This window comes from Anabrus simplex, chromosome 1, assembly GCF_040414725.1.
Source record: "Anabrus simplex isolate iqAnaSimp1 chromosome 1, ASM4041472v1, whole genome shotgun sequence".
Taxonomy (NCBI): Eukaryota; Metazoa; Arthropoda; class Insecta; order Orthoptera; family Tettigoniidae; genus Anabrus; species Anabrus simplex.
The window spans coordinates 1,193,918,182-1,193,937,463 of record NC_090265.1 but is presented as its reverse complement, the minus strand read 5'-3'; the positions used below and the strand labels follow the sequence as shown (position 1 = coordinate 1,193,937,463).

Here is a 19,282-nt window from a genome sequence, read left to right as displayed (position 1 = left end):
CATTTTTGTAACACTGATGTTTCGTTGGAAATCTCTCAGAACAAGTCGTGCTGTTTTACTTTGGATTTTTTCCAGTTCTCGAATCAAGTAATCCTGGTGAGGATCCAATAGACCAGAACCATACTCTAATTGCGGTCTTACCCGTGACTTACCTGTATATGCCCTTGCCTTTACATCCTTACTACAATGTTATCTTGGAATTTGTTTGTCAGTTTGTAATGTCCTTGCCAATCTATGAAAAACTTTAGGATGGTTCCCCACTGTGATGCTTAGCAAATTTAAATTTATCCAAATAGTATGGCCTCATAACTAGTTTTCTCCTCTTTTCAACTTCCATTGGCCATGTTTTCAAGACTTTGAATCTGACTGTTGGGTCAATAATTTCAGCCTTGACTTTAGATTGATTAATTATAATTATAATGTCAATACCGTGATTGTTTCCATTATCAGCAAGGCAGTGGATCTCTTCGTAAACCTCTAATCCAGTACCTTGAAAAGCACTGGTTTGCATCTTGCAAACATTATTATGTCATTTGATTCTGAGAAGTTCTTTGGTTTGACAGTTGTCCGCATATGAGGAGGGGATTCAAACTCCCTAAAGCAGTGTCTGCCAAAACAAACATTGCAAATTTATACTTTAACATCTTCCAAGATGCTTTTCTGCCATAACGGAGTTTATTTTTCATGACTACATTGTACTTGAAAATAAACTTTTAACTTATTTGGCCATGTTGAATACATATAGTATATGTTGAAGAGATGTTAAATATAGAACAAAAATGACCCACCAGACAGTAGTGGGGTCCAATTCCGCATTGGATGCTGTACCATTTGAGCTGTAGTGTTCATACTTGTTCTTTTGGAAAGTATCTCAACTACAGGTCTGGCATTACTGCCAGCACAACCGTATTACTTATTTGTTTAGCTTATGGCTAGTACATACTGTTATACATAAAAATATAAAACAAATAATAAAGAATTGAAAAAGAAAAGAAAACAAAAACACTATACAATTCAACCAAGCTCAGAGAGAGTTCATAAACTTAAATCTGAATTATCCAACCACTGAATAATCTCATTTTTACCCCACACAAAATTCCAATAGCCCAGAGTATGATCTCCTTAGATAAACAATGTCGATATGCCAGATGGTCTGCTTTTCCTCATTGCAGTTGCACTCTGGAGAGGATCTCATATCCCACTTATACAGCAATGAGCCACACCCAGATTTTTCTTGGGAAATAATAGCCAGCTGGTGAATCCTGAACACTCTGTATTGTTGCACTCCAGTTGCCACTCACAAAATCCATAAAAGAACCTATTGATGAGCACCCTGACAGTTTGAATGGAAGGAGATTTTGATTTCAGACATCCAAACCTAAAAGCCAAGTCTTCGTGATACCAGAAAGTTAATGTTTACTTGTCAGTTATTTAGATGGAAGAAAGAGGTTTCTGCTTTACAGGTGCTTGGAATCAGACACCGCATATCAAAATACTCTCATAAAATGCTAAGGTCTTGATTTAGAACTGTTTCTATCTCATCTACAATGAATTGTTGAGTAATTCCTGCAATATCATCAGCATAAGCAAACTGGCATGACATAGTGTAAGATATATCTGCAATATACAAAGAAAACAGCAATGGGGGGAGCACAGATCTTTGAGGGAGACCATTTTTTAATGTTGCTATGGTTATTGTCCGTAAGTACCTGGATCAATCTGTTCGATAACATATTGTTTATAAGTTGTGACATCACTTTGCATTCCACAAGTTTGAAGAATTTACACAGAGCCCCCTCTCTCCAAACCTTATCATAAGTGGCTGTAAGGTCTATGAACACTGCACTACTCTTCAATAGTTTTTCAAAACCTGTTGCAGTTTGAGTTGTTAATGCAGTAACTTGGTCGTCACAACTATGGTTAGGGCTAAAACTAGCTTGTTCCACTGAAAGTGTTGTTATATATGAGTCGCTTCAGGAGCTTATTACAAACACACATTTGAGTAACTGGACAGTAACTTTCAGGACAATCAGAAGGATTACCTGGTTTTAGAATAGCCATAATCATTGTTCGTTTGAACTCTAGGGGAAGATTTCCTGTAAGTAGGATATTCAACAAAACATGTAACAACCATTTCCTTGCATTCTTCCTGCACTAGTCAAGGAATTCAGTGTATATGTCATCAAAACCTAGTGCTTTTCTGTTCTTTGTCATCTTCAGGGCAGACAGAAGCTCCTCTTAAGAGAATGGGGCAGAGAAGGATGATGATCCAGTGCATGTCTTTTCATGTAGGCTTGTTTGAATTCTTTCATATATTTTACTTTAAATTGATCACCGGGCGAGTTGGCAGTGCGCATAGAGGCGCGTGGCTGTGAGCTTGCATCCAGGAGATAGTAGGTTCGAATCCCACTATCGGCAGCCCTGAAGAGGTTTTTCCGTGGTTTCCCATTTTCACACCAGGCAAATGCTGGGGTTGTACCTTAATTAAGGCCACGGCCACTTCCTTCCAACTCCTAGGCCTTTCCTATCCCATCATCGCCATAAGACCTATCTGTGTCGGTGCAACATAAATCCCCTAGCAAAAAAAACAACTTTAGATTGATCAGGTGTTACAGCAGATTTGGGTTGAGGGATGTAAGGTGCTTTCCCCAATTTCTATAAAAGGCTCCAAACCTTTCTTCTAGATTGTTTGAAGTCCATAGTCTCCACAGTTTCCATCCATATTTTCTGCCTGGCCTCATTTAAGTACCTAAATCAGGAGTTCATTAGCAACATTAGTATTGTCATTCTCTTGAAAGTCATTATAAAAGTCTTTCACAAGTTTTATTCCATACTGGTATATATTGTATTTTTTTTAGATATTGAGATCTAAGACTTGTGTCAATATAATTTGATAAGTACTTTGCAGATTTTTAGGTTTACTGTAATTGGGTTTACTCCTCTTGGAATGTGTCTTTTGGCAGTTGCAAGTACGGCTAAGGACAATGGGTCGTGACAATCAATCAAAAAACTGATTTAAAAAATGTATTTATGAAATTGTCCTGTATTCTGTGCATTCAACTATATATAACACTATAATGTTTTCTGAATTTAAAGGTCCTAAATGAGCAATTTAATCATGGCATCATTTGGAACATGCCCACTCTGATAAAAAGTGATAGTCAGAGTTTAAAATGATGTATCTATGCCACTGCAAAGAGTATTTAAATGAGGTATAGGCCTATAGTATTTCAGTAGCTGGTACGGTACTTCTGCTGTAGCTGTAGCCACATGGTTATTTCTGAAAGAAGCCACTAGATGGTGATTTGCAGGTTGTTTGTTTATATTTTGAATACATGTGACTTCTTACACTAATGATTATTGCGTACTTGAGAGCATTTTAGGCGTGGTTTTCCTTTCTGTTTCAAGATTTACTGTTATAATGGTTAGAGTGAAATGATTTGGCAAAAGAAAATCTGTATTTAATGGGTTAAATAATAACATATATGTCACAAATGAAGTACCTCAACATGTACTCTGCCCCCTGGCACAGATGAAGATTGCTGGTGTGGATATAATAGGGCATTAGCAACTGGAGGTAACTACAGCCTCAAGCATTCTCTTCCAGTGGCTCTCATGGAAATGATCAGGCCAATCTACAGAGACCTCTTCAGGAAGGATTTGCTACAAAAATGCCTATATGGTAACACTCAAAACCCTAACGAGAGTTTCAGTCACTGCATATGGGAGCATATACACAAGACTGTGTTTGTAGGGCTAAATACCCTAAAAGTTGGTGTTTTGAATTCCATAGTGTGTTTCAATGATGGCTGAATAGGTAGGATTGAAGTTCTAGAAAGGTTGAACATAAAGGTGGGCTGGAATACTAGGTCTATTTTCTCCACCACTGATCTCAGGCGACTCACCAAAGGAGAAAAACATCCTCAGCAGCTGACCAAGTAAGCTAGGACCAAGAAAAGGAACTTTAAAAGAAAGAGGAAAGGTCAGAAATCAGTAGATTATGGAGATTACAGTGCTGGAATGTTTTCAATTATGGTGAGTAAGCCATGAAACACATCCATTTAGTTTTTTACATTTTGCTGCAAGTTAAGATTGTAGAGTTTCTGGTACACTTTTCTCAGAAACTACTTAAGTTACAGGCCTTACTTTTTCTAATGTATTGGTAACCATGTAGTTTTATAGAATGAATGGAAAGATATTTAAAATTATCTGTATCCTTTCAATTTATAAGAAAAGCATACATTTTAAGAGGCAAAAATATTTTTTGATTGGTTAATTTTTGAATGGCTCAAAATAATTATTCTAGAAAACCCAATCCATTAATTTTGTCAAACCACATGTTCTTTACATTCTAGGAAAGAATGAAGTGTCCTCGAGAAGAAAGGTCCAAAAAAAAGTGTACCTAACTTAAAGAATGTACATATTAGAATTGTTTTCATTGACATTGTTTTTGAACACCCTGTATAAAATCAGAGAACATATTTATTGTTAACAGGTGGCTTAGAAAGGTTAGCTCTTTGTTTAGTGTAAAATTAACAACCATTTTCCAAATGGAAATACCAGAAAAATAATTTTAGAATGTGCGCATAAAATAAGCCATTGGCACAACCCAGTGGCCTTTCAAATCTACAATAATTGTAGCCATCAGGAGGAATCCACCTGATGTTGCTGTCAAGATCAACAGAAAATCTACCCCAGTTGGCTTTATCAAAATTCCATCGAGGAAGAGGAGAAGATCAGCCTAATAATGGGAATTTGAGTGCCTACTTCCAAAAGAACAGGGCAGTTTTGACTGTGTGGGAAGTTTGTGAACACTTTACAAACAACAGCTAAACTACAGTACATCCTTGCTGGTCTCTGGATACAAAACATAAGTCAGAAATTTGTTTCTAAATTCCATCTCCCTGGTTTAAAGAAACCCTTTTTCTTTGGCTTAAAGATGAAATGAATATTGTATATGTCTGACAATTCAGTAAGTTTATCTCCACAAAGGTCATTCGTCCTATTTCCCCAATGGGTTTGGTGGCTGTTGAAGTTACCCACATAAATACCAGGATGCACAAAGTTTGGAAGAACATCATCAGGTCATAGGATGGCTGGAGGTTTATAAATGTTCACAGCTGTCAGGCTGTTAACCCCTGTCACAATGTAGAAAATGTTATTCTCCTGATGTAATGAGACTAAATGAGCAGTTGTGATGGGGTTGCAAATATAGGTCCGAATACCATACGATTGGTGATAAGTAGCTGCTAATAATTTATCACCAGGTATGTTCCCTCTTGAGTACATTTGTGACTCATCAGAAAGATGGGTTTCTTGAACAGAGATTAGAGATTATGTCAATTTTGACAGATAGTCAAACTAGATTTACTTATACCTTCAAGGATTCTTAAGACGGCACCCAAGGGTTTGGTTGATTGGCTCTGAAAAGAGCTATTGCAAGGTGTCATTTGTTTACATACCATTGGCCAGGAGATCTCGAAAGATAGTCTGGGTGCCAAATGCTAATGTTCAGGACATTACTGGAGAATGAAGTCCAGATACCTATGCAGGGGCACCACAATCCAAAACCAAACCCCATGGCGCAGCAGCCCCGAAGGGCCATAGCCCACCAAGCGACAGCTGCTCAGCACGAAGGCCTGCAGATTATAAGGTGTCATGTGGTCAGCATAACGGATCCTCTCCGTCGTTATTCTTGGCTTTCTAGACCAGGGCCGCCATCTCACAGTCAGATAGCTCCTCAATTGTAATCACATAGGCTGAGTGGACCTCGAACCAGCCCTCAGATGCAGGTAAAAATCCCTGACCTGGCTGGGAATCAAACCCGGGGCCTCCGGGTAAGAGACAGGCGCGCTACCCCTACACTGCGGGGCTGGCACAAGCAGGAATTGCCTTCACAGTTATAGAGGTGGTAGGTTTAGAACCCATTGGTGTCTGGTTGGCCATTTTCATTCTCTTCTTAAGATCTTTTCAGTATGTACTGTATGTACTGAAATGAAATGCCATATGGCTTTTAGTGCCGGGAGTGTCCGAGGACAAGTTCGGCTCGCCAGATGCAGATCTTTTTGATTTGACTCCCGTGGGCGACCTGCACGTCGTGATGAGGATGAAGTGATGATGAAAACGACACATACACCCAGCCCCCATACAAGCAAAATTGACCAGTTATGGTTAAAACTCCCGACCCTGCCGGGAATTGAATCAAGGACCCCTGTGGCCAAAGGCCAGCACGCTAACCATTTAGCCATGGAGCCGGATACTGTATGTACTTAACATGACCTAAAATGCTGAAAGTGTATTTCCAGTTTAATTCATTTTTTAGCAAGTTTTCTCATGTCAGAATGAATGAAACTGTTTAAGACTTTATGTGTTTAATGATCTATGATTGTTGTTTTAAGGGGTTTAAACTTAATGGATAAAATAGGGATCATAATATCTTTCTGTTTATAGAAATTTACTATTCACAATAGACATGTTTTACAAATTGGAAGTAAGTTTATTTGGATTGCTTTCAGAAAATGATAATTATAGTAATTATCTAATGCCCCTTCATGCTGTTTATTGTCTCAAGAGATACCAAAGCACCTTAAATGATAAGCAACTTTAATCATTAAAACCAAGCAACTGATGCTAGCTAGTTGAGTTTTTGAGCTCTGCATAATTATAATTCATGAGAAATTCATAAATTACCTTGTGTAATAAATATAAAAATTAAAACAAAATATACAATATTATTACAGCACTATTTTTGCCACAAGTAAGTTTATAGCAAAAAAATCAGACTCTCGAAACCACTTACTGCAAATTCAGCAAGTGTGATCACATACACTCTAGATTTTCAGTCTAAGATTGCTACTAATGTTAGGCAAAATTGAAATATATACACTGAAGAAAATAGAAATTGCAACACCCAGAAGGAATGGTGCTGCATTGCTGCAATTGAACATGCAGGACGAGTGTTCGGTTGTGATTCGATGATTACACTTTCAGGTCCCTCTGACCGCAAGTTTGGACAACAATCAATACAGGATGTGCCTACCACAAGCTGCAATACATTGATGAATTCATCGAGGCATGGAATCAATAAGGCCCTGGATCGCGTCCTGAGGAATTGTGGCCCATGCTTGCTGCACTGCACAGGTTAGTTGTTCCAGAGCTGTGGGTGGCTGAGGATGGTTGGCCAGTTGTCGACCCATCATGTCCCACACATGCTCAATAGGACTGAGGTCCGGGGATCTGGCAGGCCATTCTAAGGTTGTGATGTCGTGGAGAGCTTCTCTGGAGATGCGTGCAGTGTGAACCCGGGCATTGTCCTGCTGAAACATCCCATTAGCAATGTTTGCCATCATAGGAACAGCCACTGGATTGAGTACCCTATCAACGTACTGTCGAGCAGTCATAGTGCCCTCAACAAGCACTAATTGTGATTTCACATTAAAGCCAATAGCTCCCCAGACCATAATGCTTGGTTTTGGCCCTGTGTGCCTCTCGACAATAAGATCTGGGCGGCCCCTCTCCCCGGTATGTCGGCGCACACGATTCCGGCAATCACTGCGGGCAAGACAGAAGCGCAATTCATCACTAAAGATGACCCTAAGCCATTCATCGACCCACATCGATCTTTCTCGACACCAGGCCAGCCTTACACATCGCTGTTGTGGGGTTAATGGAACACCTTCTGCAGGGACACGGGCTTGTAAGCCAGCTACACGCAGGCGAATACCAACTGTTTGTTGTGTAACGTGAGGTGCCACAGCTGCTCGAATTTGCGCTGCTGTTGCATGGGGTTCCATCCGGGCCATTCGAATGATGCGGCGATCCTCTCTCACAGTTGTCTGTCGTGCTGGGCCTGTGCCAGGTCTACGAGTGTGGGTACCTTCATTTGACCACTGCTGCCATACACGTTGTACCGTAGATGCCTGTCGGCCAACACGTGCAGCGACAGTCCTTAGCGATAATCCAGCCTTACACAGCCCAATTATCCGCGCCCTCTCAAACGGCGACAGTTGTTGATGGCGTGCTCTTCTCTGTCGTCGAGGCATTTTTGATGGGGAACACTTCACTGCACAGACTGCAAGTCATCTACGCTACACCAGAGTCCGTATACTGGAGTTGATTCCTCCGCAATCAATCACGTGGGGAGACCTGTAGCAACAATCCAATGGGTCTGAAACTTTGACCGTTTACATACGTACATGGCATCGTTCCATATCTTGAAAATCAATACAAATGACTAATGGCTTCATGGTGTTGCAATTTCCATTTTCTTAAGTGTATTTCAGTTATTTCTAATGTGCTCTTCAGGCCTCCTCTCTCAGTACCTTTTGAGTGAACGTTTCCAAATCTCATGAGCTTGAATCGTCTGTGTGGCTTTGTTAGTTCTGCTCATAGTGTGAGAGAAACATTAACTGGGTAAATGTCACCCATGCGCACGCTCATACATTTCAGAATGCTATTCTTGTTTATTGTTAACTACTTTGCTTTTATGGACAAACTGTGCAGTAGTTAATATTAAACGAGTGTACTTATACGTAGTATGTGTGCATTTTTTTGGCAAGTTTATGCAAAATTTTAGTGAATGTCAGGAACTGAAGATGCATCATTCTATGATCCAAAACAAAATTGTTAACTTGTTGCTCCCAAGGAAGACAGTGACATTGCGGCTAGTAATGATTGAGGAATTGACAGTGTTGAAGAAAGTGATTGGGCACATTCCTAATATGATTATCTCTATAGGGATTAGTAATTGACAATTGTGTCTTATTTCAAATGTTCAAGTCATCTATGAAGCAAACAATCTCAACTCAGCTATGAACCTACATTCAGTCGAAATTGCTTGAAAAAGCTGTCCTTGAATCTCACAAAGGAACATTTGGCATCGAGAAGTAACACACTGAATCCACCAGCAAATCTCCAATGTCATGCTCAGTAGCTTTCTGGAAAATCTGAGGAAAGGAAAAGAACAGTCCTCAGAAAGTTTCAAGCGGGAAGATGCAAAGACCGTGGAAGTAAAAAGGACAGAGAAAGCACGTGTTGTGTAATGTGCGAAAAACTAGTTTGCTAGGAACATGTGAAACCAGTATGTGGAAAATGTTTGGAACAAGTGAATGAGCAACAGGAAGTAATGGGCCAGGAGTGAAGTGTATAAAGTCCGATCTTACCATCTGCTCTTCCCTCTGTACCCAAGAGTGGTTATCATATGTGACTCTTTTGATATAGAAAATGTGTGTTTAATATAAACTAATATAACAACCGTGTATTTGTAAGTGTTATGAGAACATGAATATTTCAATATCCATTATTATAATTGTTACGGAGTTTTCGTGGAACAGAGAGGTGAAAGAAGGTGTTGGTTTGAATGGGTCTATCTACACTGACTTAGCAAATGTCATGGGATAGTCACCTAATAGCATGTGGGGCCTCCTCTGGCCCTGCAAACTGCAGTGAGACGCCGTGGATGGGAGTTGACAAGTCCCTGGTAGTCCTCTGGACGCAGCTGACACCAAATCGTTTGCAGAGCGGCCGCCAGTGCTGGTGTGTTCGTTGGTGCAGGATCCATGGCACAGAGCCTGCATTCCAGGACATCCCAGATATGCTCGATAGGGTTCATATCGGGGCTCCTGCGTGGCCAAGGCAGTCGTTGGAACTCCGCTGCATGTTCCTGGAACCATTCCTGGGCGACGTGGGAGTGATGTGGCGGCGCATTATCATCTTGAAACACCGCAGGACCGTCTGGGCGCTGGAAGGCCAAATATGGGTGGAGATGGTCTCCGAGCAGCTCAACATACCACGTACCATTCCAAGTCTCTTTCAGAACAACTAGAGGGCCCATTCCATACCAGGAAAATTCACCCCAGACCATAACAGAGACACCAGCGCCCTGGACCATACCTTCGAGGCAGGCAGGATCCATCACTTCAAGTGGTCTGCACCATACACGGTGTTTCCCATCGGCATGGTGCAGTTAAAATCATGATTCGTCTGACCATATCATGTTACGCCATTGTTCCAGTGTCCATCCCTGATGACTGGCGACAAACGTGCATCGTTGTGCCTGATAACGTTGTGTTAACAGTGGCACCCGTGTGCGGCGCCGGCTCCCATACGCCATAGAACCCATGTTCCTATAGATTGTCCACCGGGAGACGTGTCTAGCACGGCCTGTGTTTAATTGAGCCGTGATTTGTTGCACGGTTGGCCGTCTGTCAATATTGACAGTCCGTCTCAGATGTCGCCGGTCACGGTCATCGAGGGTGGCTGGACGGCCGGTCGTTTGTCTGTTGTGGACGGTGACACCTGCATTCAACCATTCACGATACACCCTGAAGACGGTTGATCGTGTGAATCCGAATTCCCACACCACTTCCGAAATCGCACTTCCCACCCGTCGGGCACCAACCACCATACCCCGTTCGAACAGTGTCAGCTCACGACAACGTTACATGTTACACCTGTCACATGCACAGCCACTGCTCACAAGGTCTCCTATACAACTGCCGCTTGCACAGGGGGCGTGTGGTGCGCAGACAATACACCTGCGCATCAGTGCTCCGCTATTCCATGACATTTGCTCAGTCAGTATACAATAGTCAAAGATGAATTTAAAACTTGAAAATAAAGGTTATATTTCTTTTCAGATATTAAATTTTAACAAACAACAAGATCTCATATAAGAGGTAGTTTTGTACAAAATAGAAAAACAGAAAAACCTAGAAGAGGTTAGTTACAAAATTCGAGCTTCCAGCTCCCTATTTACAAGGTCTCTACATCACTAATGTAGCATTCCGACAGATAGTCAAGGAGACAAATCTCCCAATTTCTTTTACATGATATTTAAAACACAATTATCAAGAACGGCTACAGGTTACGGCCTTCCAAAGGCACCACTCAATATTTACACAGATATATTTTACATCTGAAGAAAAGAGCCTCAATGCTCTACAATTCTACCAAGGAGACTACGCTCCCAAACCCGTACAGCCTACTCAAGGCAAACATTAACTTTTACAATTCGGATTAGAGCGTCTTTGCTCAATAAAATCACACTTTCAGGCCTCTCTAGGTACAACCATATCAATTACTTTTTAAGTTTACACAGGGGTATCGAGTACCCATTCTACCGGGCCTTCGTGAAAAAGTACAGGCCCAAAAATCAAAATGTATGGAGGCAGATACTTGCGCTCCTTGAAATCAAAGATTAAAACCCTACTTGGGCTAGTGGCCCAACGATGCAGAGGCTAATCCCACACTACTGAGGTGACTAGATGGAGGTAATTTAAGTTACAAGGCTACAGATAGAAAACGGTTACAAAAACATAGTCACCTCAAATACAAGTTGATAGGGAACTTGAGAGGGTGTCACACTCTCTCTTCCCAATTTCAGTAAAGTACACTTGATTTACTCAAACTTTTACATGAGAAGAAAGAGAAGTTTACATTTTAGGAAATGGACTGTTACATAGTTAAAGATTGGAACCTTCCCCTCGAGTCAGCTTGCGGATATAACTACCGAGATAGAAAAATGGTGGCCATTACCTTAGCTGATGTTCTGCCTGCCGATGGAAGAGGCTGCCGCCTCGTCTCTTAGCACACACACTCGATAATACGACAATCAATAAGACAAGTTAGCTCGAAAAGGCGTCAGCTTTTATACCTGAGAGGAAGGTTCGAGAAGGCTCTGGACTAAAACCAGACACACCCTCTCACTTTATTGGCAGATAAAATAGGTACAAGAAGCATTTGATTGTCTGAAAAATAAATACACAAAATTTTTGATTGGCCAGAATTCAAAGTTGGCGGGATAAGTAAGATGTATTGCAAACCTTAAAGTATCAAAAACAAAGAAAGTCAATTCAGTTCAGAAAACCTATAAACACAAAATTTCTTTAAATTTCTAGTTGTTCCACTTTGCACCAGAGTGCATGACATCAGGTTTTTAATAGAGACATCTATGGAGAAAAGTCCCAACTTTTTGAAATAGCTGTTGTAAACTTTAATACACCAAGAAACAAAAGAAATCCAGTCAGTTTAGGAAACCTTAAAATAACACATTGCTCTATCACTTTAGTAGTGTCATCTGTTGATCAACGTCCCAACTTCTTGTACTAGTTGTTTCAATTTTCATTTGATAGATAGCGTTCTTCAAGGCGCTTCATTTAAATGTACAGGGTTGAGGTGTACCTCCCAGTACAATTATAACAAGTTGCACATTGTCATAATTACTCCAAAACTATTAAAATTGCTTTACTACATAAATGTATCATCATTTACATAGTTTCTAATAATTATAATATAGAATAAAGGAGGATTTTTGCTTGTGGGTAATTTTCACCAATTGCGCGTCCTTCCGTCTCAACAGAGAGTGTGCATCCTGCCTGGTTAAATTATGATATTAGCTTCAAAAACTATACCAACAATGAAAGTTTTAATAGTATCAGTGTCTGTCACCAGAGATCTGTAACCTCTATTTACAATCCTGTTTATATGATTACCCCAATGAAGATCTTTTCTTTGGATGACTGGTACAAATATCTCAAGAATTTGTAGAAGTAAATCATGGTGATTATTTTGGAGTATTGTTTATTGATACCTTCATTAACACATTTTTCAGAACTACTTTGATGTGGCATAGCATGGTATTGTCCTTCATTTCAACAAAATAAATCACTTGACCTAATAAACATTATGCCATTTAATGCTCTGCAACTTTGTAATATACATGAAATATTTTTCCTGATTTTAGTTGCCATTGACCTGATTGTCCAGCACATCAGAGACTTCCTCAATAATCGAGGGAAAACTGTTGAAGTTCCTCCACCTTCACCGATCCAGAGCCCTCGTCGGACTGCCAATCCTGATGGTCATTTTACAAGACCTCATTAGGTAAAACACTTCACAAATCTTGATACTCAGTACAGACAGAGAGTTCTATAATTTTAATAAAGGAAGGTTGTATGACTAAGGAAGCTGGTTTAATGAAACATTATACTACTTCATTTTTAGTGTTTCTGTTTTGTTCCATTTTAGATTGGACAACTACTAAAGCTATTTATTACACTTCTAATAGTAAGTAGTAATTTAAATATTTAGAGCATTGGCTGATTTTGTTCTCTGGTCAGAGATTATTGAAATGGTTTGTAGGCAGCTTAATTGAGAACATTTTTCTTCTTACCAGTTTTTAAATTATTCAGTTCTCCCTCACCTGCAGTAATTTCTGATCACCAAGATAAACAATAGGAACAATTTTCATTTAGTACTGATGGGCAGTATGATACCAAGTTACTTGAAATATATCTTGAGGATCATGAAGTGAATAAAAGTATGAATTCCTCGTATTTTTCAAGAAGACTGGAAATTCACTTGGTTCAAATTCTTTCATAATGTTGCTTCCTTAGCCATTAGATTAATGTTTAAATTGACTTGTTAAAATAAAATATAGTCATTGATTTGTGCCATACTTATTCTCTCATTATCTGCTTGACTGTGTCTAATTTTTAGTATGATTTTATTGAAATTAAGCTAGTTGCTTCAAAAAAATTGTTTTCCAAGTATAAGGAAGTGCTTGAAATTCCTGAAATTGTTAAAAAATATAAACACTAAACTTAGAGATATTCTGCTTTATTTAAATTTCTTTATCCTTAGAATTCTATCAAATTCTGAAAGAAAGGTTGACATGCACTGTAAATGGTGTTTAGCATATCCATTTTTTCAGCAACCGAAAGTAATTCTCTTTGCGAACGAGTTGATAACATTTATTGAGGAATCTGGAGAGTTTGGCACAGGGAGACACCAAGACAGTCATTATGTTGTTTTTATCACATATAATCATCCCAGCACCTTAAAAAGTCTAGTGGGGGTGGAGGAATTATTTGTCTTGATACTCCAGTGAGACAGTATCTTTACCTTTTTCGGTCATAATAAGATGCTAATCAGCTGCTAATTTCTGTCCTTTTGTTAGTGCCATTATCAGATTACTTCCCTGATCCTAATGAAGTTTCTCAAATGGAACTTTAGCATCACCCTATTTTTCTGAAAACAGTGCTACTGAAATTTAATGAGAGTTGCAAGTAAATTATATTTCCCTTCATACACTCAATTCCAGTATAGTGCAGATATGTAGTATTTTATAATGGTACCAATATTTCACACCACAAATCTGTAGTCTGAAACATTCTCATTCATTTTTGAAACAAAGGCTTTATTATTTCTTTAATTTGGTATATAACATCATACTGGAGCTCTTCCGTGGCTTCTTGAATTTTTCAACTCTGTATGATAAGTTTCGCTATCCATTTTTTCTGATAGGGTGACTGAAATGCTTGGTAATCCATGCCTTAACTATGGCTCTCATTTGTAGTTAATTTAATATTAGCTCTTGGTAATTCTTAGTATTCATCTCCATGAATCTATTTCAAAAGCAAGGCAATTCCATCTCCATACTGGCTATGAAGGCCCATGGAGAAGTGGGTAAAGGCTTCTGGAGAGATAAATGGCCTTTAGGTTCACTCAGTCTGTACCTTTGAGTTCAATACGGATCTATCAAAATGAAACTTATTTCATTTAATGTACCTTTGAGTACCAGGTTAATATTCTAGGAACAAAGGCAGTCATGCATTTAGCTATCACTCTTTCCTGCTTCATGCTGACAAAAAATTAAACCCATGTCCTTCTGGGTGAACCAAGCACACCTTTACTGCCTCAGCTAGGCAGCTGCTATCAGTATATTTTAAGGGTATCAGTAGGACATCGGTTGGTCTTACAGAGTAGCCAACATTGAAACATATGCAGGAAAATGCCAAAATGTTGACTAATCATATTTTGGTATAGTGGTAATGATACGGGTTACAGTTTATGCTACTGCCATTCTCCTTTTCATAATCCATATGTTTCTGCTTTTACTTTCAATTGGTGGACTAAAGTTAAAAAAACAAAGAGAGAGAGAAGTTCTCTATATGGAGAGTGCTAATTTATAGCAAATTCTGAATCCTGTTTTGACTTTCAGTGATAATTTTTTTAGTGTTCTCTCAGTTAATTTACCATCTCAGTTCATTATAGAATGACAGCATATAAATGTGATTGCAATAAAGTTAAAATTGGTGGAGATAGTAAAGGCAAAATTAGAACTAATTCACAACATTTCTGAACTCCAATTGGTGCCTCCACAGATCACAATTAACAATGAAGGCAAGACAGTCCACATCTTACACGGGCCTCTTAATAGTTTCAGCAATGCATATGGCACATCAATTAAATTAATTTTGGATACAAAAATGATTAATCCAATTGGCACTTTAAATAATTTGATCAAAATTATCTGGACACTAACTTAAAACTGTAATCTGATAGACACTCTGATAAATTTCCTATTACTGGACATTAATCTAGGGTGGGCTGACCCTTTGCCTTTTATGGTAGCTCTGACTCTGCCAGAGAGACTTTCAACCTGGTGTTTGGAATTCTCTGGCAACCATTTTTTTTGAGAAGCTTTAGTCAGATTCATTGAGGTTCAGAGAGAAGTCTGTATTCATGTTTGGAATTCTCAATTCTCAAGCAACCATCTTTCTTGAGAAGCTTTAGTCAAGTTCATTGGGGTCCAAAGAGAACTCAGTATTCTAATTCATCCCAAAGGTGTTCAGTGGGCAGGTTGGATTTCTGGTGTGGCCACTTCATTCCTAGAACCTTATGTCCACAAACATTCGTGCACAGACCTTGTTTTATGGCTGGGAACATCGCCATGTTGTTACAGATAATAAGCATCACTGAGCTGGCCTTTTTTGACAGTATGTAAGTAGTCAGAATGTCCTTGTACCCCTTTGTATATAGATTTCTGTGTAATATTACTTGAGGGCCAAATTCATTCCATGGAAAACACCTCCAGACTGATGCAGCAGCATTTATTCTATTGAAAGCCTTATACAATCTGGCAGTTATCATTCTCCATGCAGTCTCCTCATCCAAATTCTCCTATTGGATTACCATATAAGTACAGCATAATTCATCACTCCAAATTACACTTTTCTAGTTACTTACTGCCCTTTGGTGGGGCTCCATATTCACTGGAGAAATGTTTGGTTATGAGCAGCTATTTGATCACAAAAGCCCTCTTTCTTTAAAGTCTTGACACAATCTTGGTGTTGGATGAATAATTATTCTGAAACTCATGGGTGATTATTTCCCTTAGTGCCAACAATCACTTTCTTCAATGTTCAGCAGTTTCTGTGTTTAAACGTGGCACCATAGAATCGAATCATTCACACATCAAACAAAATAATACTTTACAGCTTTTCTAAAAATATTTCTAAAATCATCTGCATATCTATTAACATGGATTGCAATTTTTTTTTTTAAGATCAGCATTCTCAATTTAATTATTGTTCTGTTCACTCCTAACTTCTTGTTAACAGGGAACTGAGATGTTATAACTTAATGAAGCAAGTAGAGGAACCATCAAACTTGTGACAAGATGTTGCCTGCTCATTGGCTTTTATTAATGCAAGATGAAAAAATTATTAAGGATATGCAGGAAAACACTACTCCATATTCTTGTTTTCTTTTATAACCAGTATGTTTATATTTCCAGATACTTTAGTAAAACTCAAAACAAAACATACAAATGTTCTTGCATAGAACTTATGCAGTGATAGTCATTCATCAGCCAGTCACCAGTATTTGTATTTTAGTCTTTGTGCAGTACAAACCAGCTGTGAGCATAGTGAAGCACATTAGGTGGTGTATATAAAGCATAGCATTTACTATTACTTCTGCTTTTACTATTAAAAGTAAATGGTATTTTTTATATGCATAAAGCTTATGCTTTTACTACAAAGAAATTATTTCATTACCATAGATAAAATTTCGGCTCTGCAAGGGCAGCGCCAGTTTTCTATCTGTGTGCATACGCACACCCCATCCCAAAAGAACCTTGTTATGTTTCTAAATTGTTATAAAAGAGAAAAAATATCCCAGCTTATATCTTAAACTGATTATATGCATGATGTATACGGTATCTAGTGACTGGTCTTCAGAGAACCTTTATAGGTAACTTATGTGATATGAATTTTGGAAACTTTTGGGTATTTTTATTTAGGGTGAATGTAAAAGCATTAAATATAAATTGTTATGTGCTTTTACTGATCTTGTTAATATTTCATTTGAGTTATGTTATGTAGATATGCCATTTTGAAATTATGAATGTTAATTTCACTTTTGTGTAACATTTTTAAGAATAAGTATTATAAATTGAAGTGGAATTCTGTCCTGTCATGGATATTGCCAGACATCTTTCTGTAATTTATAACACAGATAATGAGCCATATTGGATCTCCATATTAGCATTTTGTAATTTCTCTCTTCTTTTCCTAAAAAGAACTACTTTTTTGCTTTATATCGCGCCGACACAGATAGGGCTTATGGCAACGATGGGATAGGAAAGGCTAGGGGTGGAAAGGAAGCGGCTGTAGCCTTAATTAACGTATAGCCCCAGCATTTGCCTGGTGTGAAAATGGGAAGCCATGGAAAACCATCTTCAAGGATGCCGACAGTGGGATTCGAACCTACTATTTCCTGGATGCAAGCTCACAGCTGCATGCCTCTAACTGCATGGCCAACTTGCCCGGTAAAAAACTTACTCATGAGAGAGTAATGTTATAAACAGTTTCAGAAACTCACAATTTATTCATAATATTGAAACATTTTAATGCAATAGAATGGTGACCACATTTATTTTCTATGTTATCTTTGTTTATGGATAGAACATTGTAGAATTACTTTATACATAGGTAACTGAGAAGTAGCTCTACATATTTCTGAAATCATGTTGTTGTTGTTGTTGTTGTTTGATTTATCAGTCCATAGACTGGTTTGAAGCAGCTATCTATCCCACCCTATCCTGTGCTAACTTCTTCATTTCTACATAACTACTACATCCCATATCTGCTTGTCATATCCATACCTTGGTCTACACCTACCATTCTTACCATTTACACGTCCTTCAAAAACCAACTGAACAAGTTCTGGGTGTCTTAAGATGTGTCCTATCATTCTGTCTCTTCTTCTCATCAAATTTTGCCAAATTTGTTACAGTATCTTTTCATTTGTGGTTCGATCTACCCATCTCACCTTCAGCATTCTGTAACACCACATTTCAAAAGCTATTCTCTTTCTTTCTGAGCTAGTTATTGTCCATATTTCAATTCCATACAATGCCACACTCTAGAGGAAAGTTTTCAAAAAACATCTTTCTAATTTCTATATCAATGTTTGAAGGAAGCAAATTTCTTTTTGTAACCTGAATCCTCCAAAGATTTTATTTTTTGAGAATCAACTTGTAACTTTTAGCATTTGGTAATGTACATATGAAGATCCTGAAAAAGCTTTAATTTTATTTCTTCAACATGTAACTTCCGAGAAAAGGCCCATGCCATATATGGTATGCTGGGCAGTAGTGCTGTCTTTCGTTTAATATACAGAAATTTGATGTTAGTCTGCATTTGGTGTATTAATATGCTTTCATTCAATACTTTCTTTTGTAAATCATCACTATACATGTTTTTCTTCAATACATGCATATATTACAAAGTTATGTTGTTCCAGAACTATTAAAAATACCTAGATGTTTGACTTTTGGTGCTAGGGATGATTTTATGGGGGTTGTAAATGAACTGAGTTGTTAATTGTAGTAGGAAATGAATTTATTTTTTAAATAATAATAATAATAATAATAATAATAATAATAATAATAATAATACCGTACTAAAATATCACAAGCTACCCAAATCACTTATTACATCATGAGGCAATCAGACAGTCTGTATGAGGAATTGTAGTATCAGCATTTACAAAGATAAGTCACCCCTTCATATGAGTACTGCACTAATGGTGATGTTCTAAAAGGCAAGTACACACTAATTATTACCTTTGCATATGATAATCAGAAAAACAGTCTACACATAAACCTACATTGCACTTGATACACTGGGTTCTAGGCCTAGCAGGGCAATTTTCTGACGTGCATCATCTTCTCTTCGCTTTTGAAATTATAAACAGGAGGTGATGCATTCCATCATACCGAAGTTCCTACACTGCATTATATCCAAAACAATGAGATCTGCTGAACAAGGGATAAGCTTTGTAGCATGTGAGATAAGTTTGGACAATTGCTCGTCGAAAATCAAGGTGAGAAATGCCTTCTCCAGGCATGTGCTTTAGTTGCCATGCATTCTTACATCAATGAGCCAGGTAAAAATTGCCCACCACAGCTTTTTCCCTCATATTCCGACTTGCA

General features: G+C 38.4%; 1 protein-coding gene across 1 annotated transcript in view; it reads left to right on the top strand.

Moving 5' to 3' along the window:
• The window catches only part of Uck (Uridine-cytidine kinase), a 426,265-nt gene extending 413,383 nt beyond the window's left edge, over positions 1-12,882 (top strand). The window contains exon 7 of the mRNA XM_067151412.2: positions 12,743-12,882. Within this exon, the coding sequence (XP_067007513.1) occupies positions 12,743-12,882 (140 nt within the window). The remainder of the gene's footprint in view (positions 1-12,742) is intronic.
• The last annotated feature ends 6,400 nt before the right edge of the window (positions 12,883-19,282 follow it).